Below are 27,513 nucleotides of genomic sequence, written 5' to 3' on the forward strand. Positions count from 1 at the left end.
GAACAGCCAGGACAATACATGAACATATGAGTAAGGCTGTGTTCCCAAAAAACTTTACACACGAATACAGGAAACCAGTCAGCCCACACACCTGCAGTCCGCCAACCTATCCTAGAAGCATGACTGAGCACAACCTAGGAAGGGAGCTTTACCCTGGAGGGCTCCAGGTGTGTGATGGCCGAGTTGTGACAGTTATAGCTGGCCTCCTCCTGCCCGCTGAACACGTTGTAGAGCTTCAGCTGCCCGGTGCAGGTGCCCAGCATCAGGAAGCGCTCCCGTGCGGAGAACGCACAGCAGGTCAGGCCACTCTCATCCTCGTTGGCTTCCCGAAACACTGAAATAGGACGGAACCTGAACCAAAAGAGAGAATCAGAGACAAAGAACATGCAAAGACTGGAAAAAACAAAACTGTTAGAAGGACAGAAAGAAAAACAGCCTTTCTGTTTCAAGTGGGTTCTTCCAAATTATAAGTGACCATCAGTGGTTCATCTTCATTTTAAGAGAGAGAACTGGACCTTCACTTAAAAATGTTAACAATAACAAAAATTCCCATGTGAAAAACCTGAGATCCCATGACTTCTATGTAAGATTTTTTAGAAAAATATGTATTTGGCTGTGCTGGATCTTAGTTGTGGCATGTGACCTCTTAGTTGCGGCATGTGGGATCTAGTTCCCTGACCAGGGATTGAACCCAGGCCCCCTGCATTGGGAGTGTGGAGTCTTACCTACTAGACCACCAGGGAAGTCTCAATGTAAAATTTTTAAGGAATTAGAAGAGGCAACAACTTGGACCAGCACCAGTACAAACCTGAGAGCCGCATCAGGAACAGAGTGTGGCATGGGTCCTAGAAAACGTACTAACAGAACAAGGACAGAGTGTCTTACATTGCCAGTAATTATACAAGGAGCCCCTGGGTTCCCCTTGACAAAAGGGGTATAGTCACACTGCTCAGGTATTCACACAAAACGATAATTCCTGGTATTTCAGGCCAACAAATGGTCTTCTGGAGTTATTACTTTATGCTGATATTGCCCACATACTCTGACTTAAACAGAAAAATCAATCCAATTCCCAGGGAGTGAGGTAACCTCTCCTTACCTGCTAAAGATAAGGTGCCTGTCAAAGCACCCGCCATCTACCCCTCCATACTTTGGGAATGATGCCCTGCGGTTTAGCCTTGAGGTAAAGTTTATTGGCGCTTGTCGCCTCTGTTTTGGCTCAGGACACTGATGAGGAGTAAAGAGAGAGAAGGGTGGGCAGGTGGCAACTGGGTTCTTGCAGCGAGCATGCTGCTCTCTAAGATATTCTGTGATGATACTGTCCAGCGTAGGCGGGGAGGGAAGGTGTCTGTCCAGCTGCTTTTTTATGGCTGGGCTCTGGCTGTAGGCGCCATGGTCCGACTTCTGCCGCAACACTCTGATTTTCCTGCCATTGCAGGGTGATGGCCTCTCTCTGATAAAACTGATCCTACCAATCACAGGGGAGTTGCCTGCATGAGATGGACCAGGCAGAGCTAGTGAACCCTGGGGGACCCGCGGCTGAGAATGAGCAGCGGGGGCAGAAGGGGCAGAGGTACCCACAGCAGCATGGCTACCCAGTCGAGTTGCAATGCCATTGGCGATGCGAGGGGTGCGGGGAAGAGAAACAGGAGAAGCAGCAGCAGTGACCGGGGTGAAGGCAGAAGAATGCGAGGCAGCAGTCATGGGCAGGTCGGCCTCTTTAGTCAGCACAGTGGCTGTCTCCCCAAGCCCTTTAGAAATGAGATGGTTTCGGATCAGTAGAAGCAGCTCTTTCTCAGGAAAGGAGATCCGTGACTGGGCAACAACGTCGGCTTTCTGCAGACGTGCCAGGGACACATCGGTGCCGATGAGAAGCGGCTTTCCTGACACCCGTTCGATGAGCTCAGCGGCGTACTTGCAGAACTTGACGTGGTCACTGCGCTTGTCCTGCAGCACAGGCTCTTTCATCAGCTGCTGGATCTGGCAGCTGCTGAAAAGGGGCAGTTTGCTGATGATCTGCCGCACGGTGCTACTGCGAGACAGGCCCACCAGGGCCTTGCAGGCTAGGGCCCGGATCTGGTCTGCATCTGTGATGGGCATCTTGACGGACAGTAAGGACAGAAGCACCTTGATACCGTTGTTGGACTGCACCACGTTCCACATCTTGGCCAGAGTGTGCTCACTGCTTTTGGGAGTCTGAGGCAGCTTCCTCCGAGGCGTTCCAGAGATAAACTTGCCAATACTAGAAATTCTATTATCTGGGCCACACACACAATTGATGATAATCTGAAGTGCTGACTTCTGAATTTCAGCATCATGAATAAAGAACTCACCCTCAGCCACTCCCAAAATAATGCTGATACCTATAGGGGGAAAAATTTTTTTATATTATTCCTCATAACACTAATGGCCAACTTCAATGGTTATTTCAGAGTCAAAATTTACAGTTCTATTCACTGTGTCCAAAAACCACTACAATACTGTAAAGTAATTAGCCTCCAATTAAAATAATTTTTTTAAAAAAGTGTAGCAGTTTTCTCTTCAGTTCAGTCACTCAGTCGAGTCCGACTCTTGTGACCCCATGGACTTAAGGGTAAGGAATAGTCTGTATACAATGCAGTCAGTTCTACTACAATGTATCTTTATGACAGAATACCTCATATGCAGTTTTTAAATATGGGAATGATGTCAGTATTATGTGGAAGTCACCAAGGTTCATGTACAAGCTTTCCTAGGTAAGTGGAAAAAACAGTGGGAATAAATAAAAACTTACTGCAGGAAAGAAAAAGTCCTCAGCCTGGCTGCTATAGTGGCGGCAGAAACCCTTTCTTCTACATATGAAGAAACTTTCTCCCCAGGTGCATTTCTCCCCTAGTGCATTCTAGGGCCCACAGCCACTCACATGACTTGCATGCTCACCTTAGCAGCAGCCCTCATCAGTCCTGATCTTAATAAAGGGTTTTTTCCTTTTGTTTTTGTGTACAATAACTTATTCATTTGTGCTGCTTGCCGATTATTCATTTTGAGTTGCTTAAGTTTTTTGCTATCTGCCCCAACCCATTTTTCTTATAAATTCTATTTTCAACATAACACTCTGCAGAGTTCAAGGTTTTCAGGAATGCACTTGTACTATTATAGCAAAAATGCCTGTACCACCCAGAAAACCTGAGTTCACTAACATGACTCCCTTATTTGAAACTGATGGCATGACTTAAAAGAACTTAAAGGGTACCCTCCTTTGCTACCTTCTGTTCTAACACTGCAAAATTAGGTCAGTTAAGTAACCACAACCAGAACGGCAGAGGAAAACAAAATCACGCAATGACAAAAATGGCAAGGTACAACCTACCTACAGTGGAGACGGTGGAGCCAGCCTCATCCAGTACATCCACTGATTCTGCCAACTGGAGCTGAATTTTTGGCACAACAGTGAGAATAGCCAGGACATCCAAAGCAAAGCGCACAGTGTCATTCCTGGACAGAAAGAAGAATTAGTCAAAGGGAAACTCGGATACAGCCACAAGAAACAATCTCTGTTAAAAGAGAGACGGACAGACACAGAGAGTGGGTCAGAACTACTTACTACCTGAATGAATGCCATGGCTAGGCATCAAGAGAGGATCTGTAAGTCACCACAAAATTAATTTCAAAAAACATGGGTATGGAATTTTCATCTATCAAACTGCTAAGATTAAAAAACAAAGGATAATCTCCAATGCTGGTGACGATGAGCAGAGACAAATGCTCTCAAACTTTTGGTAGGAGAAGAAAATAGGATTCTCCTCTTAGAAAACAATTTGGAAATATGAAACAAGGTTCTTAAAATGTTTGTAACCTTTGGCCCAGGAATTTTACCTTTAGGAATTTGTCCTAAGGAAATAATCAGAAGTACAAACAAGTGTTTATGGATTAAGATGTCCATTATCACATCATGTAAAACAGCAAAAGAATTAAGAAAACTTACTCAGAAAACAGGAATACCTGTGTTAAATTATGGTACACTCATATGATGGACTACTTTGCAGTTACTAACAATTATTTCAAAAAAACTCCTAAGGACAAATGAAAAGGCTCAAAAGACAACAAAACCAAGATATAAAATTTTAAAGCCGACAACACCAAGCACTGGCAAGAAGGGAGAGAAAATGAAAACTCCCATAGACTGCTGTGGGAGAAGTCAACAATATGAGCATTTTCCAAACAATCTGGCAACATCCACTAAAGATGAGATGCAGGCACATTACAACTCAAATTGTACACATCACATCCTCAAGAGAGACCTTAAAAAGAAGTTCATGGTACACCCATTTGACAGGAAAAAAAAGAGAAAAAGACACTAAATGCCCATCAATAGGAGAATAAACCATAGTATAGAAATGTGCTTAGTCACTCAGTCATGTCTGACTCTTTGCAACCCCATGGAGCCCACCAGGCTCCTCTGTCCATGGAAGTTTCCAGGCAAGAATACTGCAGTGGGTTTCTATTTCCTACTCCAGGGAATCTTCCCAACCCAGGGATTGAACCCACATCTCCTGGGTCTCCTGCATTGGCAGGCATATTTTTTACCACTGCGCCACCTGGGAAACCCAATATGCAAATATAAGAATTCAAATATGTATCAACATATAAATCTCAAACACTTAAGGGTGACTGAATACCTGAAACTTATATTAAAAAAATAAGTAAAAGTAAGGGTGAAGAAAGCAAGCACGATAAGACTTTATACAATTTTAAAACATAAGAAGAGTACTATATCATTGATTACACACCCACACATATGCATAGCATAAAAAAAAGAATGGAAAGAATGCACACCAAATTCAGAAGAGTGGTCACTCTGGGCTGGGCAGCAGAAATTAGGAACTGAGAAAGCAACATGCCAAAGCTGAGTATGGAGTAGTTGTTATATTAATCTCTGTATCTTCATATAATTTGAGGTATTTCATTTAAAAGATTAGTTTAAAGACTATAATCTCAATTATGTCTATTTACAGAATTATGGAAAAGAGATTAAAGAAATTAACAGAGGCTAAGAATAATTTCCACTTCTAAGGTTTTGTATATTGTAAGCAAGACCTTCTAGAACAAAACGATGTCCTTTTCATCATAAGGGACTGGAATGCAAAAGTAGGGAGTCAAGAGATACCTGTTTGGCATTGAAGGGACTTCAAAAGAGGTTCATGGTACCACTCATTTGACAGGAAAAAAGAAAAAAGACGCTAAATGCCCATCAATAGGAGAATAAACTACAGTATAGATATGTTTGGCCTTGGAGTACAAAATGAAGGATGGCAAAGGCTAACAGTTTTGCCAAGAGACTGCACTGGTCGTAACAAACACCCTCTTCCAACAACACAAGAGACGACTTTATAGATGGACATCACCACGTGGTCAATACCGAAATCAGACTGATTATATTCTTTGCAGCTGAAGATGGAAAAGCTCTATATAGTCAAAACAAGACGGGGAGCTGACTGTGCCTCAGATCACCAGCTCCTTAGTGCAAAATTTGGGCTCAAAATGAAGGAGGGAAAACCACTGGGCCATTCAGGTATGACCTAAATCAAATCCCTTATGATTATACAGTAGAAGTGACAAATAGAGTCAAGGGATTAGATCTGGTAGACAGAATGCCTGAAGAACTATGGATGAAAGTCCCTAATATTATAAAGGAGGTAGTGACCAAAACCATCCCCCAAAAAAGGAAAGGCAAGAAAGAAAAGTGGTTGTCTGAGGATGCCTTACAAATAGCTGAGAAAAGAGAAGAGAAAGTGAAAGATATATTCAACTGAATGCAAAGTTCCAGAGAATCGCAAGGAGAGATAAGAAAGCCTTCTTAAGTGAAAATGCAAAGAAATAGAGAAAAACAATAGAATGGAAGAGACTAGAGATCTCTTAAAGAATATCAGAGATACCAAGGGAACATTTCGTGCAAAGATGGGCACAATAAAGCACAGAAACAACAAGGACTTAACAGAAGTAGTAGAGATTAAGAAGAGGTAGCAAGAATATACAGATGAACTATACAAAAAGTTATTAATGTCTTGGATAACCATGATGATGTGGTCACCCACCTAGAGGCAGACATCATGGAGCACAAAGTCAAGTGGGCCTGCCTTAGGAAGTATTACCACGAACAACACCAGCGGAAGTGACGGAATTCCAGCTGAACTATTTCAAATCCTAAAAGATGATGCTGTGAAAGGGCTGCACTCAATATGTCAGCAAATCCAGAAAACTCAGCAGTGGCCACAGGACTGGAAAAGGTCAGTTTTCATTCCAATCCCAAAGAAGGGCAATGCCAAAGAACGTTCAAACTACCATACATTTGCATTCATTTCACATACTAGCAAGATTATGCTCAAAATCTTTCAAGCTAGGCTTCAGTAGTATGTGAACTGAGAAATTCCATATGTACTAGCTAGATTTAGAAAGGCAGAACCACCAGAGGTCAAACTGCCAACATCCACTGGATCATAGAAAAACCAAAAGAATTTCAGAAAAACATCTACTTCTGCTTCATTGACCATGTGAAAGCCTTTGACTGTGTGGATCACAACAAACTGGAAAATCCTTCAAGAGATGGGAATACTATACCACCATACCTGCTTCCTGAGAAATCTGCATGCAGGTCAAGAAGCAACAGTTAGGAACAGACATGGAACAATGAACTGGCTCAAAATTGGGAAAGGAGTATGTCAAGGCTGTATATTGTCACCCTGCTTATTTAACTTATATGCAGAGTACATCATGCAAAATGCCGGGCTGGATGAAGCACAAGCTAGAAACAAGATTGCCAGGAGAAGTATCGACAACCTCAGATAGACAGATGATACCACTTTAATGGCAGAAAGTGAAAACTAACTAAAGAACCTAAAGAAAAGTAACTAAAAAGCTGGCTTAAAACTCAACATTCAAAAAACTAAGATCATGGCATCTGGTCCCATCACTTCATGGCAAATAGATGGGGAAACAGTGGAAACAGTGGCTAACTTTATTTTTCTGGGCTCCAAAATTGCTGCAGATGGTGACTGCAGCCATGAAATTAAAAGACACTTACTCCTTGGAAGGAAAGTTATGACCAACCTAGACAGCATATTAAAAAGCAAAGACATTACTTTGTCAACAAAGGTCCGTCTAGTCAAGGCTATGGTTTTTCCAGTAGTCATGTAGGGATATGAGAGTTGGACTATAAAGAAAACTGAGTGCCAAAGAATTGATGCTTTTGAACTGTGGTGTTGGACAAGACTCTTGACTGTCCCTTGGACTTCAAGGAGATCCAGCCAGTCCACACTAAAGGAGATCAGTCCTGGGTGTTCACTGGAAGGACTGATGTTGAAGCCCAAACTCCAATACTTCGGCCACCTGACATGAATAAATGACTCATCTGAAAAGACCCTGATGCTGGGAAAGATTGAGGGCGGGAGGAGAAGGGGACGACAGAGGATGAGATGGCTGGATGGCATCACCGACTCGATGGACATGAGTTTGCATAAACTCCGGGAGTTGGTGATGGACAGGGAGGCCTGGCGTGCTATGGTTCATGGGGTCGCAAAGAGTCGGAAACAACTGAGTGACTGAACTGAACTGTCCCTTGGAAGAATAGCTATGACAAATCTAGACAGCATATTAAAAAGCAGACATCACTTTATTGACAAAGGTCCATATAGTCAAAGCTATGGTTTTTCCAGGAGTCATGTATGGATATGAGAGCTGGACCATAAAGAAGTCTCAATGCTAAAGAACTGAAGCTTTCGAACTGTGGTGTTGGAGAAGACTCTTGAGAGTCCCTTGGACAGCAAAATCAAACCAGTCAATCCTAAAGGAAATAAACCCTGAATATTCACTGGAAGGACTGATGCTAAAGCTGAAACTCCCATACTTTGGCCACCGTATGTGAAGAGCCAATGCACTGGAAAAGATCCTGATGCTGGGAAAGGTTGAAGGCAAGAGAAGAAGGGGGTGACAGAGGATAAGATGGTTGGATGGCATTACCAACTCAATGGATGTTGAGTTTGCACAAACTCAGGGAGACAGTCAAGGACAAGGAAGCCTGGCAGGCTACAGTTCATGGGGTCACAAAGAGTTGGACACAATTTGGCCACTGAACAAGAACAAAGAATAATTTTCATTTCTAAGGTTTTTGTATATTCTAAGCAAAAACAAGTATTTAATTCTATTTTTTAAAGTAAGCTTTTAATGGACATTTTTTTCTTAAGTAATCCACATACGGACTTACCATTCAAAAAATGTATTTATAACCTTATTATCCTTTGAGTTTTCATCATCTTTAAAGCAATGTTCTCCAAGTAAATATAATAACCTCCTTTAATACTCTAAAAACAGTGATTCTGAAAGTATGCCTGGGGACCCTAGGAGTCTCTAAGATCTTTTCAAAAGGTGCTGAGATTTTAAAAATATTTTCTTACAGGGATATTAAACTTGATAACCAATATGCCACTAAAATACCCAATAAATCTAGGAGAGGAAACAAAAAAAATAAAAAAATAAATAAAAATATTTTCATAATAACACTAAGATGTTATTTTTCCTTTCTCACTCTCCTTCCCTCACGAGTGTATACAGAGCTTTCCAGAGGCTATGTCATGTGTGATGTCACAAAGGGTTGAATACAGAAGCAGATATGAGACCTATTAAGCCAGATATTAATTTCTAATATGCTAAATATCAATAGATAAAAAACAAAAGCTCTTAAGGGTTCTAACAATTTTTAGTACAGTTAAAGGAATCTTGAGACCAAAAAGCTTGAAGATGGCCACTCCAAAAGTACTCCTCTAGATTTAACTATCCTAGGATTTAGAGTAAGAAACCTCCTGTCTTTATGGCAGTGGGTGGATAGGGCAAGGAGGTCAAGAACCACAGCTTATAAACTTTGTTACTTTGTACTCTCCAGACTCCTCCTTATCCAAAACAATAGCTTTCTTTTTGCATCAACCTCAAGTAGAACCTACCCAACTGCCTGATTCCATTGGCTGTTTTTCCCTGAGCTTTGCCCTGCTTTGTTCTTATGGTAAAAACCCTACCAAAAGCAAAAAATACAGCTGTATGTGAAGGTCAAATAAACATCATATATGGGTTGCCAAGCAGTAGCAAGACATTTAAAGTCTAAGTACAAAGAACACTAGACTCCAGTCTCAGGATGACTTCAACACAACTCTGAGAGCTGTAGCCACATAGATTGCTTAACTTCTCTAAGAGTACAGATATGACCCTTACCCATGGTGCAGTATTTATAATCACCAAGACCAAGCACTCTATAAATTTAAAGGTATTTATCACACTTAATCTAGTTTCTCAGATTCAAATCCAAAATTTTAATTCAATTCAACAAATGTTTGTTAAGCATATACCATGTGAAAACCAATATTAACATTAGCAAATAGCCAATCTGTGAAGCCTCTCTCTGGTCCCACCTTGCATAATAGGTCTTCCAATTGCAAGCAATAGAAATAAGCTGCAACAAGAGCTGGACACAAGACAGCTTGAGGAAGACTTCCGCTGGTTCCCAATACAGCTGTGCTGGGCCATATTCTATCAGAAACTCCATCATTTCCACAATCTGTTCATGAGTATATGAACACGCCTAAAAGGACAGAGTTATATTATTAAAGAGCTCTATCAATCTGCGTGCTGTTTTCTCCAGCACAGCTCAATGCTCAAACGAGTTTAATAATAAAGCTAAGTAATAAGTCTTGACACATACTTCTTGAGTCCACAGCCCACATGTGAAATAATATATATAAATGATGCTTCATCTTTTATTTGTAACTAGACTCATAATACATTCTGCCAAAAAAGGTAACAAAATGTTCAAATTACTGGTGCATGTATTTCACACCTTAAGAAAAAGAAGCACCACATAAAATAATTGATTTCTTTTTAATATGTGACTTTTAAAACATGCACTCATCTTTGTTCTAAAACATACTAATTTCAAAAATGATAGTGAAGTAAATTATAGATGCACCAGGTTTCAGAAAAAAATTCCACACAGAAGCAGCTAAAATATCTATCTAGTACTTTCCATAGAAAAAAGTCCTTTCACACACATCTCAGTTTATCTTTTAAGTATCCCAGCAAAGTAGCAAACTTATAACTGGGAGCAAAGTAAGTTCTCGATACATCCATTTTCTTTTTTTTTTTCCCTTTGGAGCATGCAGCTAGGATCTTAGTTCCCTGACTAGGGATTGAACCTGGGCCATTGAAGTTGAGTCACATAACCAATGTACAGCCAGAGAAGTCGCTACACCCCTACATTCATTTCATTCTGCCTCCTCACAGTGCGAGTATAATCCATTAATGTACACCCCACCTGGACTCCACTGATATGAAGGTGCATTTCAGGCCCAAGATGCTACAGACAATACTAACAATGTTTCTTTTCAGACAAGGTTCTCTCACCTTGTATGGAGGTTGAGGATGAACAAGAATGCCACCTTCAGTCCTCTGAAGAGACTGCTTCACTTGTTCCAATTTAATGGCCAGGTGAGCTTCAAAGTACTTGCGTAAGGCCATGCAGGTATGTTTCCCAGTTTGCCGGCTAGCGAATATTTCATCATCACTGAGAAGTGCACCCTGATCTTCCAAATTTAGAATCTCCAAAGTACTGATCTATTAAGAAAGGGGCAAAAGAATGGGGCAAAAAAGAAAGAACAAAGGAAAAGTAAAAGGAGAAAAAAGTAGAAAGATTTCAGTAGATTTTTATGCTCAAGAAGATTGATAAACATCAAAGTACATCTGTCTATACACCATGTTAAGAGCAGACATATGAAAACAAAACACTAAACCTACATTGAAAAATTACATAGCTTTCAACCATGTTGAAAGACACACAGGCACAAAACTGCTTTTAGAACAAGCAATTCCTCCTGTGAGATTACTATCTTCAAGGCAAGTCTACAATGGCATAGTCCTCTGACCACTTAAGAGGAAGAAAAAGTTGTGAATGAAGGAGGAATAAAGACTTTATCCATAAAAATGACAGAAAAACCCCTCCAAACGCTTTCTCTCTTTAGTGCTGCTAAAGGGCAGCGACGTCAAGCAGGACCCCTACTCCTCACAAAGAGAAGCCACTGAAGAACCTCACCAAGTTCACCAAACGACGAAGACCATCATAGCGGTCAAAGAGTTCCAACACAGCCCGGAAGGAGAAGCAGATTGAGAAAAACATGGTAGCATGGCAGCATCCTGAGGCATGCGAACACTCCATTAGCCACAGTGTGTAATTCACCACATCAGACAGAACATTGTGGGGATGCATGCAAACCTGCAAAGGATAAAAATAAAACACAATTTTTTAAAACTAGGGGGAAAGGAACTTCCAGAAGGTATAAAAAATTCACCAGTGTACATAGGTATCTGCAAAATACAATAATCATTCCGGAGTAAGTCATTCTGATTTAAAGCTTAAGCTGCAAATAAAATTTTATGACCATCTATTCCAAGGCTGAAAACAATCTAAATTTAGAGAAATGTTTAAATTCCACCTAAGCTTTCCGAGTGTCAAACTTTGCAAATATTTATATCCTTTAATGCTCACAACGCTCTGTTACACAGGTATCAGGATCACCACTTAACTAATGAAGTAGCTCAGAGATGTAAGGGACTTTCCCAGGCTGATAAAAAAGTTGATAAAAGTAAAAAGTAACTGAGCTGATAAAAGTAACTGAGCCTTCTGATACTGAAGTCTACAAGTTCAGTATCCATTCACTCACTGATTTGTTCTCACAAATGGTGCTGACTCCTGTCAGACAATGAATTCTGAAGCATTACCCAGCTTTGTTTGGCACTTTTAAAAACCTTAACCACTTTTTAAAATCTTAACCACAATTAATTCTGTACAAATACAGATCAGGTTACTACTCTCAAAAGATTATGTATCTTTGCAGAACACTAGATCTTAAAGAGTAAAAAAATTAAAATCAGAAGATTACCCCATTAATAAATTTGCACAGAAGAAAAAACACACCACTCAAGAGGAATTTACCAACTTCACTCTACCAGAAAAGCTACAATCGCATAAAATATAGAAGAATGCTCCAGATATAGAAACAACAAGGGTGTCTAGGGATCCATTTCTTTTCTAATGTAACCCACTTACATTTAAAAAAAAAAAAAAAACATGAAATAAAAAATCTTAACTGGAAAAACAGAAAAACCAGAGGGGGTACCTCTGGAGCCCTATGAACAACTGGAATGATTTTACTATCTTTACCACAAACTATCGTGTTAACATACACAAAGCATCATCTGTTGTTTTTATAATTGACTGGCTCGAAAATGCAAAATGTAACTCTACTGAGGGACACCTGAGAAGAGCCTGAAAACAGAATGCTCAGTAAAGATCAGACATTCATGTTACTTGCTCCTTTCATTAAAACCTAATCCAACTATTTAATTTTCTTATCCAAAAGCTTTTCTGTGAATGCACGAGAGTAGTCCCCACCCTATACCATTCCCATACATCTGAATGGACTGGACTTACTCTTTCCATGGCATCCTGGTTGTAGGACAGGTAATACAAGCACATTGATACACCAGTTGCAGCCATAGAAGGACGAGGAATTTCCAGTAATTTCTGTACTCCACCGTGCGCAACAAATTCTGTGGCAAACTTATTGTGGAGCAGGAGAGATGCTAGGTGCTACACAAAGAGGATACATATTACCATGAACAAATCTCTTCACAGAATATTAAGTTGCTAAATACAAAGACTCCTTAGACGTAGACAACCACACCTTCAAAACAGAAGTAAAACCAATACTGCTTAAGGGAAACAAAAAAATAAGCAAACAAAAACTTTAGAATTCTGTAACATTCCCTCCTAATACCAAAGGTTTTCATGAAGGTGAAAAACAAGAAATGAAGACTACTACTGTACATTATGACACACTCCTATAATCGTTCTACTATTACATAGTTTCCCTACCCGATTTTTGTCACCCTTTCCATTTTAATCCTTTTAAACATAATCAGCTCTATGTTTTAGCTTTGGCTCAGTCACTGATTCACCCAAAACTCTGCTTTCTTTTAAATTGATACTTGATTATATCCTCAAAAACAATCTTCAGCAAATTATAAAAACTAGTACATTTCTGGTACTAATCAGAATGCACTTTAAATAGACTTTATTAATAATACATTTCATTAAGTCTATATTAGACAACTTTCTGTCGTCTTTTAAGTTTTGCTACCTTGCTATCCAATTCTTACTAGCCTCTCTGGGTGGACCTCAACTTCTGGGCAATCTAAGGGCAGGCAGTGCAATGCAAGCAGTAGGCTACTCAATGACTTTGAATCCAGGCCAATATGGATGCGGCCTCCAGAGAACTAGAGCTCCCCCTCCTGTTTCTCACACCAAAGTGTCTTCTGGGTCATGAGACAGGCAGCAGGTACAGACAAAACAATACAGATTTGTAACCGATACTTGTACAAATTTCACCAAGGTCAATAGGTGTGTACCCTCTTCAGAAGTTCTCTCAATACACAGACTCGGACTAATCCTTATATATAATTCAAACCCCTTCCAGGTTTACTTTTCCTGTCTGATACACAAACTTCTACCACCCAAACCTTTCCCTAAGAAACAGCTAAACCATGTATGGTTCCCTCCCTAATACTCAGGCCATTGCATGTGCTTTTTTCTCAAAACCACTACCATAAAGTGGCAGTTCCACTGCCAGAATCAGCAGTAGGGAAAAACAGAGAACAAACAGGCTCAATCTTTACCAAGAACCTTAATTCTAGTTGGCTCAACACAGCCCATAACCTGGCTCACCTCACTCTTGTGGGCAAAGACTCTATTTTCACTCCTTATACTGTACCTCCGTATAAGGTCTAGTTCTTAATTTTTTAACACATTTTGTTTCTACTAACTTCAACACTTACCCCTTCTCCTGCACAACTGAGTCTTCCCTTTGAACAAAACCGTACACATAACTTTCTACACTTTTTATTTCCCCATAAGAAGGATCTCTTATCTGGTTTTACCCTGTTCATCCTTATTTCATTTTCTCTAATCCCTTATATGATTCTGCATAGAAACAGGTGAATAATGGCACCCATTATAGGTTCTCATACAAAGACCTACAGAAATAGCAACTGCCCAAAGCCTTTCTTCCACTATTTCCTTTTCAAGACAGGATGCTGCATATGAAAGCAATACCTTGGGCCACTGGAGACAACTCTGACCTCCAGCTTCATCCCACTGTTCAGAGTAAAATCATGAGTTTGCACACTTTATACACACACACACAGACACACACACTGCATTCCATACACATTACTCCAATTTATGTCTGATCTCCTCCAAACTTAAAATTTCTGGGGTCTGCAAGTCAAATTTCATCATTTCTATTTAATTCCAATGCACTTTGGAACTGTGCTGGCCCACACAGTAGTCACTGGCTACATGTGGTTAATTTACTTAAAATTAAGTTAAAAACTCAGGGGCTCAGTGGCACTAGCTACATTTCACATGCTCGTTTATGGCTAGTAGCCGCTGTACTGAAAAGCACAAAGAACATTTCTATCATCACAGAAAGTTCTATTGGACAGTGTAGCTCTGGAATATCAGGAATGAAATTATACCTTGAAAGAGTGAGAACATCATCTCTTTTGCAGAGGTTTTGTCTAGAAGCTACTATTTCTCAAGGAGAACAGACCATTCCTTCCTTTGTGCCCCAATACTTCTGTCACAACATCTATAATATCTAAAAGAAATCATAGGCTTACATGCCTGGCTCTCTCAACCAAATGATAAGCAGCAGAGACTTAATTTATTTGTCTAATCCTGTAAGTATCACAGAACAGTACTGTGTCCATTAGTTACCTGTTAGGTAGAACTGTAATAGCCACAATGTTATTCATTCAACTTAACCTCTCTACCTTCAGATTACCTTAATTATCATAAAGAGGTATGGATACCTGCCCTCCTATATTTAGCCCCTTTGCAACCTAGAAATTCCTTTACTTTCACAGAATTTGGGTATGCCTCTATTTCTTTATTCATTTTCTGATTTATACTTTATCTACTCTAGATAACCTAACATCATACAATATGTATACAGTTAAACTTGGTAAGCCTCAACTCTATTTAAATAAGAAATTTTCATTTGTTACTACTGACACATCTGGTAATAGAAACATTCTAAACAATAAAATCCAGAGATGTTATATACCAAAACACATAGACAATCCACATTAATTAAATGCTCAGTAACTAATATTTTAAAGTACTTTACCTTGAGTGCCTCAAATGTAAGCAGGACATCATTAGTCTGTTTTAAGTCAATGTAGAACATCATCAACTCCCGTGACCCAAGCTGCATGAATATGGGAAGTAACTGAAATGAACACCAAAGACATGTCTTAACATTTGAATTTATTTTCACATATTTCCTGACAGAAGACTAAAGAAACTCTTCTTCCCTCCTTTATAAACATATAAACACATTTTGTTCGAAAAGACCTTATCAGGAGTGACTTCCATATGACTTTACCAGTTTGACACAGACTTTTCTGTATTAGAATGAAAACACATCATTGTATAATATGCCACCACAAAATACCCCAGAAATAAACACAGTAGTCTTGAAGTGTGAACACTACTTTTCCCAGTAAGCTTACCTCCTGATATTCTCCTAAAGGGGTCAAATACTGGAGAATAAGTCGCTGCTCAATAGCAGGAGTCATAGGATAAAGGGTATAGTTGGTGCCAATCACCCAGGGGGACATTTCTGACCAGCTGCTATTGGACAATTCAACAAACATGCGGTCTGGATCAGACGATGAAAAACCCAACTTTTGCTTGGCTTTCCTGAAGCTCTCTCTGTCAGCCTGTTTGGTTGACTTGTTTTTCCTCAATGCCCCTTCTTCAAGTTTGGTTGCTGAGTTCACTCTGCTACTGGTCTTGTGGCCTGACTCAAGATGAAAGGAGATCTCCATGTCTCCAGAAGCTTCCTCTTGTTCGCCATCCACTACATCTACAGCCATGTCGCCATAGTCCATATCCACAGCTTCTTCATCCAGAGGCAAGAGGGGTTCAGAGGAGAGCTTTCGTGGGCTAGGACGCTTGCTTTCTTGCCTTGAAGTTACTTCCTGAAGCTGTAGCTCTCTCAATCTTCGAAGCACTAATGCCACCTATCAACAGATATTGGAATTAAACAGGTTGATCTCTTCTGTATCTTAATTTAAACAAGTCAAGTAATTCTTTCTTCCATTTAAGGATACTCAGGCAGTTATCTCAATGACTGGTAAGAGTACAGATCTGACAAGTATGCTGACTTGATTCCTACAGCTTGATGAAATATAATAATGGCTAAAAGTCTCATTCCCCATAAAATTTCCAGGAATCCAAACCAGAAGATTTACAGATAAAACCTAATTCACAACACATCTGTCTGGATCATGCTGGACTGGACCATCACATTTGAAGGGGCAGACACTAGGTATATTCACAATTTTTAACATATGTCTGAAAATCAAACACGAAGGTTTTTCAAACTTTTATCTGTATTCTGTTAAATACTGTCATCCACATTACACATAATTACATAAGCTATTTTTCAAGCTCACCACTTATGTTTTCCTTTAGATACTCATTTTTTGGTCCAATCAAAAACTGTAGTATTATGCTTAGTTTAAAAAAAAAAAAAAAAGAGTGATCAGGCCTGCAACTTATTTTAAACTGCATTTAAAAAAACTGGTGAACAGACAGAAAAGAGGGATAAATGGACAGATGAGTACGTCATAAATATAAATACAGTAAATGCTCACAATCAATGTAAGTGGTCTATATACAGGTATTTGCTGTAAAATTGTATTTTGCTATATGTTTGAAATTTTTCATAATCCAAATGTGGGAAAGTAAGAGGGAATGGTCCTGTTTATCTGGTATAAACTATCATGATCTTTGACAAAATGAAAAATTGCTATATTAAAGTTAAAAAAAAGGTACAGTCAAAACTCTTACATAAGGTAGGAGCTGAAATACTGATATTATAGCTATACTTTAGTACAATGAATACGAATGAGATCTACTGACTCAACTTCAAATAGCAAGAAAGAATGAGTGAATATACTATCTTGCGTGAAAAAATCATTCTGACACGGTCCTTACCAGCTGTGAATTTTCATCCCTGTAGTTGGCAGCAATGTCTTGATTTTCCATAGCACCTCCTAACAGACCAGTAGAGTATGTCCTCAGTGGCTGATCAGCCTCTCGGGCCCATTTGAAAAGATTCTCAACAATTCCTTCCTTTAGTAAAGGAAATGAAATAGTACAAATCAGGTGGGTAAAGATTTCATAATTCAAGATATAAGCAATGACTTGTTTATAAAAAAAATTTTAATAAAATATTTCAATATTGCTCATAAGATTACAAAATGTAAGCAAACTAAATGTACTATAGTAGGTGGTTTAAAATAACTGTGCATCTGTGAAACAGTCCTATTTATCCACTAAAACTCAAGCTAAAGATCAACTATCACATAATGTAGCTATTAAGACCCCAAAGGTTCCATAACCAATCGGGGAGCACTAAAAATTCTATGTGGCTCTTTGAAGTTCACAATGCACAATTAACATTATCAATGTCTAAGAAGTCCTCCATAAAACAAGTGTTTAAACTCCACATATCCCACTCTTATTTTTTATTATGAAATAAAATACATAAACATGTACAGTCCAAAGAAAATGAAAATCACCTCTGTGATTTACCAATGAGTTTAAGGGCTTCCCTGGTGTCTCAGATGGTAAAGCGACTGCCTGCAATGAGGGAGACCCAGGTTTGATCCCTGGATCGGGAAGATCCCCTGGAGAAGGAAATGGCAACCCACTCCAGTACTCTTGCCTGGAAAATTCCATGGATGGAGGAGCCTGGTAGGCTACAGTCCATGGGGTTGCAAAGAGTCAGACACCACTGACAGACTTTACTTTCACTTTCTTTCACCTTAAGAGAGAGAAACCTCCCATCTGTCCTTCCCTATGTCATCAACCTCCTTCCTCTCCAAAGGGTATCTACCTTCCTAAATTTTAATAATTTTCTTGTAGAGTTTTTGTTAAATGTTATAGGCTTTGAACTGTATAAACTGTGTGTGTCATAGGTATTTTCCTGCAACTTGTTTCTTTTATTTAACATTATGTTTTTTACATTCATCTATACTGTTATGCTCCAGTACTCTTGCCTGGATAAACCCATGGACGGAGGAGCCTGGTAGGCTGCAGTCCATGGGGTCACGAAGAGTCGGACATGGCTGAGCAACTTGACTTTCACTTTTCACTTTTATGCATTGGAGAAGGAAATGGCAACCCACTCCAGTGTTCTTGCCTGGAGAATCCCAGGGATGGGGTTGCACAGAGTCAGACACGACTGAAGTGACTTAGCAGTAGCAGTATACTGTTATGTGTAATTGTCACAAACAGTACCCAACATAAGACAGGCTTTACATACAATTTACTTAATCCTTGTATCAACTTTGTATGATTGGGCAAAGTGTTATATTTACAGAAGAGAACACTGTCACAATGAGGTTAAGTAACTTACCCAAAGTCACAAAACTAGTAAGTAGCAGAGCTGGGTGGGGTCTTATCCCAGGCAGCTTACTTCCAAATGCTCTTCACCTCCATGTTCTGCTGCTATTTTGTTCACTTAACTTTTACCTTTTTGTGTGTGCAAATATGTCCCTAGAGTAGACACCTAGGAACAGAACTACTAAGTCACAGGTGTGTATGCTCAACTTTACTAAAGGCAGCCAAACCATTTTTCAAAGTGATCACAACAATTCACATTTCCAACACTGAATAGTCCATTTTTTTTAATACATCTTTACTAAAAGTTGACCACTATCAGACTTTTTACTTTTTGTAGTACAGTGGGTATGAAAATTTAATGCTTCATTTTAATTTTCTCATTTACTAATGAGGTTTAGCATTTTTTTTCATGCCTTGTGATCATTCATACTTCTACCTTCTGTGAAATACCTATGTCTTTTACCAGTGTTTCATGATAAGCACAACTTCTTAATTTTATGTAATCATATATAATAGTATTTTCTTTTAAACTTTGTGCACTTCATATCTTAAACTCTTCCCTAAGGTCATGGTGTCATTCTCCTATATATTTCTAAGTTTTAAACTTTCTTCAAAAAAGTTATTAACACTCTGAACAATACACTGAGAAATTTTGTTTTAAAATACTTACCGATGTGAAAATAAACATATCATCTACTTCTTAAGTGTCTTTCATTCTTCTTTCTGAACATCACAAAAACTTTAAATACTAACTCCAACTATTCCTTTCCATTACATGTTACCCAGAATTTGTTCCCTCTTCTGTCCCCCCAAAATCGTAATCATTATTTCTAGGTTTTCAGACGTTCTCTGAAGACACTTTCTACTATGGCCTCTACTGATGCTGTGGCAAAACTTGCTGTGAATTTGCAGGAATCTTTTTTACTCTAGTTGCTTTTAAAATCTTTTTGTCTTTGGTGTTCTTTTTTGGGCTTTCTGAATCTGAGTGGTAGTGTCTTTCATTTATTAAGATCCTAGCCTTATCTCTCTGAATACGGCCTTTTTATTCCGTGTGTACGTGTGTGTGTGTGAGAGAGAGAGAGAGAGAGAGAGAAAGAGAGAATCTGAGTGGTCACGTCTTTCATTTATTTATAAGATCCGAGCCTCGTCTCCGGAGAAGGCAATGGCACCCCACTCCAGTGTTCTTGCCTGGAGAATCCCAGAGATGGGGGAGCCTGGTGGGCTGCCGTCCATGGGATCACACAGAGTCGGACACGACTGAAGTGACTTAGCAGCAGCAGCAGCAGCCTCGTCTCTCTGAACACTACCTTTCTATTCTCTGTGCGTGTATGTGATCTTTGTGCCCTCACGGCACAGCATGTGGGATCATAGTTTCCCAACCAGAGATAAACCTATACTCCCTGCAGTGGAAGCATGAACTGTTAACCACTGGACCACCAGGGAAGTTCCTTCTATTCTTTTTCTGAAATTCCTTTTAGATACATTCAAAATTTTCTAATTCTAGTCTCCATATCTCAACTTCTTTTGTAATTTTCTTCTCTTTTCTAAGCACTTCATTACTGACTATCCTGTCAGATATTCAAGTTCATTAATTCTATCAGTAGCTATGTTGAGACTTTGGTCTACATCTATTAAAATTTAAAATTCAATAACTGGAATTTTTATTTCCAGTAGTTCCTTGATTCATTTTCCAAATGGCCATTTTTTCCAGTCTTAGAATTCTGATTCCTCTTTTTTTTTTAACACTCAATAATTTTTAACTATTTTAACCATTTTAAGTGTGCAATTCAGTGGGATTAAATACATTCACAATGTTGTATAACCATTACCACTATATTTCTAGAATTTCATTATCCCAAACAGAAACTCTTTATCCCAGCTTTCAATAATGGAGAGAACTGAACAGAAAATCAACAAGGAAACAGAGGAGCTGAACAACACTGAAAACCAATTCAATCTAAAAGACATATAGCGAATACTCTATCCAACAAGAGCAGAATACACATTTTCCTGAAGTACAGGTGGAACATTTCCCAGAATAGACAATATGTTAGGCCACAAAACACATCTTAATAATTTTAAAAGGGCTGACCTCTTACAAAGATTTTTTTTCAATGGAATGAAATGCGAAATCAATAACCCAAGAGAAAACTGGAAAATTCGTTACGTGGAAATTAACAGTCATAACCAACCAACGGGTCAAATTAGAAATCACAGTGAAAAATTAGTACCTTGAGATTAATGATAACAAAAACACAGCACACCAAAACTGGTGGGATGCTGCCAGAGCAGTGCAAAGAGCAAAATTTATAAGTACATAAAGTTAAAAAGAAAAAAGGTCACAAATTAATAACCTAATTATATACTTCAAGAAACAAGAAAGAGCAAATAAAACCCAAAGATAACAGACATAAAAATAATAATAAAGTTTAGAATGGAGATAAAATACCAAATAGAAAAATATAGAAAATTAATGAAACCAAAAGTTGTTTTTTTGAAAGGATCAAAAAAAAATTGACACAGGGCTTCCCTGGTGGTACAGTGTTAAGAATTCACCTTGCAAAAACAACGGACACGGGTTTGATCCCTGGTCCGAGGAGATCCCACATGCCGAAGAGCAACTAAGCCCATGCACCACAACTACTGAAGCGTGTGAGCCCTAGAGCCCAAGCTTTGCAACAGGAGAAGCCACCACAATGAGAAGCCCGGGTACTGCAACAAAGAGTAGCCCTGACTGGCCACAACTAGAGAAAACCCAAGAGCAGCCACAAAGACCCAGCACAGCCAAAAATAAATAAGTAAATTTTTTTTTTTAACTGACAAACCTTGAGCTAGACTGACCTCAAGAAAAAAGGAGAGAAGACAAATTGCTAGAATCAAAAATCAAAGGGAAGGCATTATCACCAATCTTACAGAAACAAAAAGGATTATAAGGGAACTCACTGGCAGTCCAGTGGTTAGGACTCTGTGCTTTCATGTTTGAGGGTACAGGTTAGGTCCCCGCTCAGGGAACTAAGGTCCTGCAAGACATGTGCTGCACAGTCAAAAAAAAAGAAGTGAGGGAGGATTTCAGGAGAATACTATAAACAAAAAATTTAGTAACTTAGGTTAAATGGACAAACTTCTAGAAACACAATCTACAAAAACTGACTAATGAAGAAACAGAAAAACTGAACAGACCCATAACCATTAAGGAGGGTTAATCTGTCATCAAACCCACCCCAAATAGAAAAACCTAGGACCAGAGGGTTTAACTGGTAAATTCTACCGAACATTTAAGGAATTAATACCAAGCCTTTTAAAACTTTTCCAAAAAAATTGATGAAAAGGGAAAACTTCCCAACTAATTCTATGAAGCCAGGATTACCCTGATACAAAGACAGTGCAAGGAAACTAGATATCCCTTATGACTATTGGTGCAAAAATTCTCAAAAAATACATGCAAAATGAGTTAAACAGCATTGTAAGATTACTGAATATACCACAACCAAGTGAATCTACCCAAACACGCAAATACAGTTCAAAATGCAAAAATCCATCTATGTAACAGACCACATTAATTGAATTAGTGTGAATTAATTTTTGTGAATTAGTAGAAAACCACATGACAGTGTCAGCTGATAAGAAAAAATAATTTGACAGAAGTAAAAGCCCTCTCATTAAAAACCACTTCATAGGGCTTCCCTGGTGGTCCGGTGGTTAAGAATCCACTTTGCAATGCAGGAGACACTGGTTCAACCCCCAGTCCAGGAAGACCCCACAAGCCGCAGAGCCCATGTGCCACAACTATTGGGCTCTAGAGCCTGTGAGTTGCAACTACTGAGCCCACGTGACTAAGCCCATGCTCCACAACAAGGGAAGTTAACTGCAATGAGAAGCCTATGCACCGCAACAAAGAGGAGTCGAGGAGTCCCCTGCTCACCTCAACTAGAGAAAGCGCATGCAAAGCAACAAAGATCCAGCAAAGCAAAAACACACACACACACACACTTCATAAACTAGGAACAGAAGGAAATTTCCTCAACACAATTAAGGACAGTTATGGGGAAAAAAAAAAAAAAAACCAACAGAAACAGAGCTAACATTACATGCAACAGTAAATTAAAAACTGACAGACTTTCTCCAAAGGTTTAAGAACAAGACAAGGATGTCTGCTTTCACCACTTCTATTCAACATAGTTGTTGTTATTCAGTCACTAAGTTGTGTCCAACTTGCAACTGGCAAGAAAAAGAAATTAAAGGCATTTATTTTGGAAAGGAAGAAATAAAATTAGCTCTGTTCACAAATGACATGATCTTATACATGAAAAACTCTACAGATTCAACACCCCCCGCCCAAAAAAAACTTGTTAGAACAAATGAATTCCACAAAGTTGCAGAATACAAAATCAATACACAAAAACCAGTTACATTTCTATGCTAGTGATGAAAAATCTTAAAAGGAAACACATCCAATCATTATTTAACTGCTGACTCTTAATCATGGAGGATTATTTGCTGGGATACTTTGTGATTTTTTTGTAAACTCACTTTTCCTGAAAATCGTTTTTTCTGTGAGAATCCCTTCTGGCCTGGATTGTGAGAGCTTCCCCCCAAGAGGAGTTTTATATTTGCTTCTGCCAGACAACCAAAGAACATCACTGATCCAGAACAATGTTGTTACTGTTGTTCATCGACTCTGGGGTTGCCAATCATATAAGAAAACTTTCAAACATATACCCAAGTAAGTCCCATGCCCAGAATTTGTCAGAGACTACCTGCCCTGCCCCTTAGACTGAAGTCAGAGACTGAGAAATCTGTCATCTTCCCACAGCATAAAGCAGATATTTTTCTTTTCCACTGTTTCAGTGACAGTCCCTTGGGAGTCCCAGTTTTACGTGGAGGTCAAGATCCCTGTTCTAACTCCTCACCCAAGATTCTGTCTCTTGTCCTCAATTATCACTTCTGTTTTACAGTTCCATCTTCATTTCTGGCACCTAGGGATTTCACTAAGAGTTTTTTTACAGTTTACCTGGAATTTGCATTTGTGTGCAATAGGAGAGTTTATAGGTTACCCTGGTTATTCAGCTTGACAGATCTGTGTAACCCCTTCTATATTAAAACCATTTTTTTTCTCTCTCCTTCTGAAATACCATAGATCATGCTTTTCTTCCTACCTCATGGGATACTGTGAGAATTAAGTGACAGATGCAAATAAAATGCTCGGCACAGGCCTAGCGCTCAATAAATAGTAGCCATCTACCTAACTGACCCCTAATATGATGGATATTTTCATCATAAAACACCTATTAAAATTTTAGGGTAATCTTGCACTGGGAAGACCCAGAGGAATCGGGTGGAGAGGGAGGTGGGAGGGGGGATCGGGATTGGGAATACATGTAAATCCATGGCTGATTCATATCAATGTATGACAAAACCCACTGGAAAAAAAAAATAAATTAAAAAAAAAAAAAAGCTACGGTAAAAAATAAAGATTTGCCAGACTCTGCTGCAAAAAAAAAAAAAAATTTTAGGGTAATCTTAATGTTTCAGAGTATGAAATTTTAGAAATAGTGACCTAAAAGGTACAATTTCTGAGATTTCATTCTCTCCAATTTTATCCTTCTGACCTCAAATAACTTAAGACAACCTCAAAGAAATAAAAATGTTATTTTTATTATTTAAGACAGAACTCTTAAAGAATTAAGTCTGTAAAGGTTCTGACCTGATTGGATTAAAAGCATACACTGACAAACTAAACAGTGTGTGAAAAACCTGGTACATATACATTATAATAATATTCAGTTCCATAACACTTAATAGAATGAAGAAACTATACAGCCAAATAATTTTAAATAAAATTTAGGAAATCATTTAGGTGGCAGATGTCCTACTCAGCTCATGTTCTCCTAATAAATAGATCAAAAATACACTTACATGTGGAACAATTGTCACCAGAATACCTACAGAACGCTGGCAGAAGACCTCAGACTTCCAAAAGGACAAGCAAATCCCCAAGTAACTGGGTAGGACAAAAGAAAGAGAGAAAGAAAGGCGGACAGGACCTGTGCACCTGGGATGGAGCTGTGAAAAAGGAAAAGTTTCAAAACTCGGAAGACCCTTCACTGGCAAGGAGATCAGCTAGGACAGAAGGGGAGCTTCAGAGCCTCAGAGGAGAGTGCAGCAACCAGCGTGCAGAGGGCAAAGCAGGGAAAGCCCTGCAGAGACCGTCGGCGCCCCCACCCGCCCCTCTCCAATCCCAGACGCCTGCCCTGCTGAGGAGGCCAGGGGCTGCGTCCTGAGGCGACTAAGGTGTGGTGCACAATGACCAAAGGAGTACGGGAAGAAGCCTGGGCCCACCAGAGAAGCCAGACCTCGTTGTTGGGGGTCCTGTGAGGAAAGGGGTGGGTACCCCATAGAAGTTTCTTTCTCTGCATGTTCTCTCAGGTGGCAAGGCACCAACCTACACAGCCTCAGAAGTAGGCACGAGCCAGCACTACCACCTCGGGCTCCAGAGGCAGGTGTGGCTGGCTGGCTAAGGGTCCCAGGACTGAGCTCCAACCAATGCCCCCATCTCCCCAGGAGGCACAGGCAGAGCGCTACCATCAAGGGTCCCACAATCAGGTCATGCACCTGCATAGCTTCTACCAAGGGGATAACAGCCAGCACACACTGAGCAAAGGCTATAAGAACCCAAACCAAAAACAGCCCTCATGCCAAAAAAAACAGTAAAACCACACAAGCTACTCAGGGGAAATTCCCACAAAAAAACAAACCCTCCAAGACTACAGTAGATAATTATTTCTCCTAAACTCACAGAGTAAGAGAAATATAAAGAACATGAAGAAGCAGACAAACCACTCCCAGTCAAAAGATCAAGAGAATTCCCCTGAAAGAACAAAGAGTAAAACAGATCTCTTCAGTCTTACAGACACCAAGTTTAAAAAGAATGTAATGAAAATACTGAAGGAATTAAGAAAAACTATCAATAGAAATGCAGATTACTATAAAAAGGAACTAGAAACTATAAGGAGGAGCCAAGAAAAATTAGAAAATTTGCTTGCCAAGGAGAAAGCTGATCACTGAGGAAGGCTTTCTTATCTCTCCTTACTATTCTTTGAACTCTGCATTCAAATGTGTGTATCTTTCCTTTTCTCCTTTGCCTTTAGCTTCTCTTCTCAGCTATTTGTAAGGCCTCCCCTCAGACAACCATTTTAACCAAAGAATAGCAAGCCTTCCTCAGTGATCAATGCAAAGAAATAGAGGAAAACAATAGTATGGGAAAGACTAGAGATCTCTTCAAGAAAATTAGATACCAGGGGAACATTTCATGTGAAGATGGGCACAATAAAGGACAAAAACAGTATGGACCTAACAGAAGCAGAAGATATTAAGAAGAGGTATACGAAAAAGATCTTGATGATCCAGATAACCACGATGGTGTGATCACCCATCTAGAGCCAGACAGCCGGGAATGCGAAGTTAAGTGGGCCTTAGGAACCATCACTATAAACAAAGTTAGTGGAGGTGATGAAATTCCAGTTGAGCTTTTTCAAATCCTAAAAGATGATGCTGTGAAAGGGCTGCACTCAATCTGCCAGCAAATTTGGAAAACTCAGCAGTGGCCGCAGGACTGGAAATGGTCAGTTTTCATTCCAATCCCAAAGAAAGGCAATGCCAAAGAATGCTCAAACTACCGCACTCATCTCACACGCTAGCAAAGTAGTGCTCAAAATTCTCCAAGCCAGGCTTCAACAATACGTGAACCATGAACTTCCAGATGTTCAAGCTGGATTTATAAAAGGTAGAGGAACCAGAGATCAATTGCCAACATTCGTTGGATCATCAAAAAAGCAAGATAGTTCCAGAAAAATATCTACTTCTGTTTTATTGACTATGCCAAAGCCTTTGAACATATGGATCACAACAGACTGTGGAAAATTCTTAAAGACATATGAATACCAGACCATCTTATCTATCTGCTGAGAAATCTATATGCAGGTCAAGAAGCAACAGTCAGAACTGGACATGGAACAAGAGGGGTTCCAAATTGGGAAAGGAGTATGCCAAGGTTGTATATTGTCACCCTACTTATTTAACTTCTATGCAGAGTATATCATGTGAAATGCCGGGTGGGGGATGAAGCACAAGCTGGAATCAAGATTGCTGGGAGAAATATCAATAATGTCAGATACACAGATGACACCACCCTTATGGCAGAAAGCGAAGAACTTAAGTGCCTCTTGATGAAAGCGAAAGAGGAGAGTGAAAAAGTTGGCTTAAAACTCAAACATTCAGAAAACTAAGATCATGGCATCCGGTCCCATCACTTCATGGCAAATAGATGGGGAAACAATGGAAACAGTGACAGACTTTATTTTTTGGGGCTCCAAAATCACTGCAGATGGTGACTGCAGCCACGAAATTAAAATACAATTGCTCCTTAAAAGAAAAGCTATGATCAACCTAGACAGCATATTAAAAAGCAGAGATATTATTTCACAGACAAAGGTCCCTACAGGCAAAGCTATGGTTTTTCCAATAGTCATGTATGGATGTGAGAGTCGGACTATAAAGAAAGCTGAGTGCCAAAAAACTGATGCTTTTGAACTGTGGTGTTGGAGAAGACTCTTGAGAATCCCTTGAACTGCAGGGAGATTAAACCAGTCAATCCTAAAGGAAATCAGACCTGAATATTCATTGGAAGGACTGATGCTGAAGCTGAAACTCCAACATTTTGGCCACCTGATGCAAAGAACTGACTCACTGGAAAAGACCCTGATGCTGGCAAAGATTGAAAGCAGGAGGAGAAGGGGAAGACAGAGGATGAGATGGTTGGATGGCATCACCGACTTGATGGACATGAGTTTGAACAAGCTCTGGGAGTTGGTGAAGAAGAGGGAAGCCTGCTGTGCTGCAGTCATGGGGTCGCAAGAGTCAGACACAACTGAGCGACTGAACCGAAGGAGAAAGCTGAGCTC

General features: G+C 39.5%; 1 protein-coding gene across 5 annotated transcripts in view; it reads right to left on the reverse strand.

Moving 5' to 3' along the window:
• The window catches only part of DCAF1 (DDB1 and CUL4 associated factor 1), a 92,320-nt gene that overhangs the window by 24,329 nt on the left and 40,478 nt on the right, over window positions 1-27,513 (reverse strand). For all 5 annotated transcript variants that reach the window (XM_043443230.1, XM_043443231.1, XM_043443228.1 and 2 more), the window contains 10 exons: window positions 17,141-17,278; window positions 15,649-16,161; window positions 15,264-15,365; window positions 12,506-12,664; window positions 11,108-11,287; window positions 10,423-10,632; window positions 9,435-9,604; window positions 3,350-3,474; window positions 1,100-2,363; window positions 153-351 (listed from right to left, as the gene is read on the reverse strand). In XM_043443230.1, the coding sequence (XP_043299165.1) occupies window positions 153-351; window positions 1,100-2,363; window positions 3,350-3,474; window positions 9,435-9,604; window positions 10,423-10,632; window positions 11,108-11,287; window positions 12,506-12,664; window positions 15,264-15,365; window positions 15,649-16,161; window positions 17,141-17,278 (3,060 nt within the window). The remainder of the gene's footprint in view (window positions 1-152; window positions 352-1,099; window positions 2,364-3,349; window positions 3,475-9,434; window positions 9,605-10,422; window positions 10,633-11,107; window positions 11,288-12,505; window positions 12,665-15,263; window positions 15,366-15,648; window positions 16,162-17,140; window positions 17,279-27,513) is intronic.

The sequence above is a fragment of the Cervus canadensis genome, chromosome 22 (assembly GCF_019320065.1).
Source record: "Cervus canadensis isolate Bull #8, Minnesota chromosome 22, ASM1932006v1, whole genome shotgun sequence".
In the NCBI taxonomy this organism is placed as follows: domain Eukaryota; kingdom Metazoa; phylum Chordata; class Mammalia; order Artiodactyla; family Cervidae; genus Cervus; species Cervus canadensis.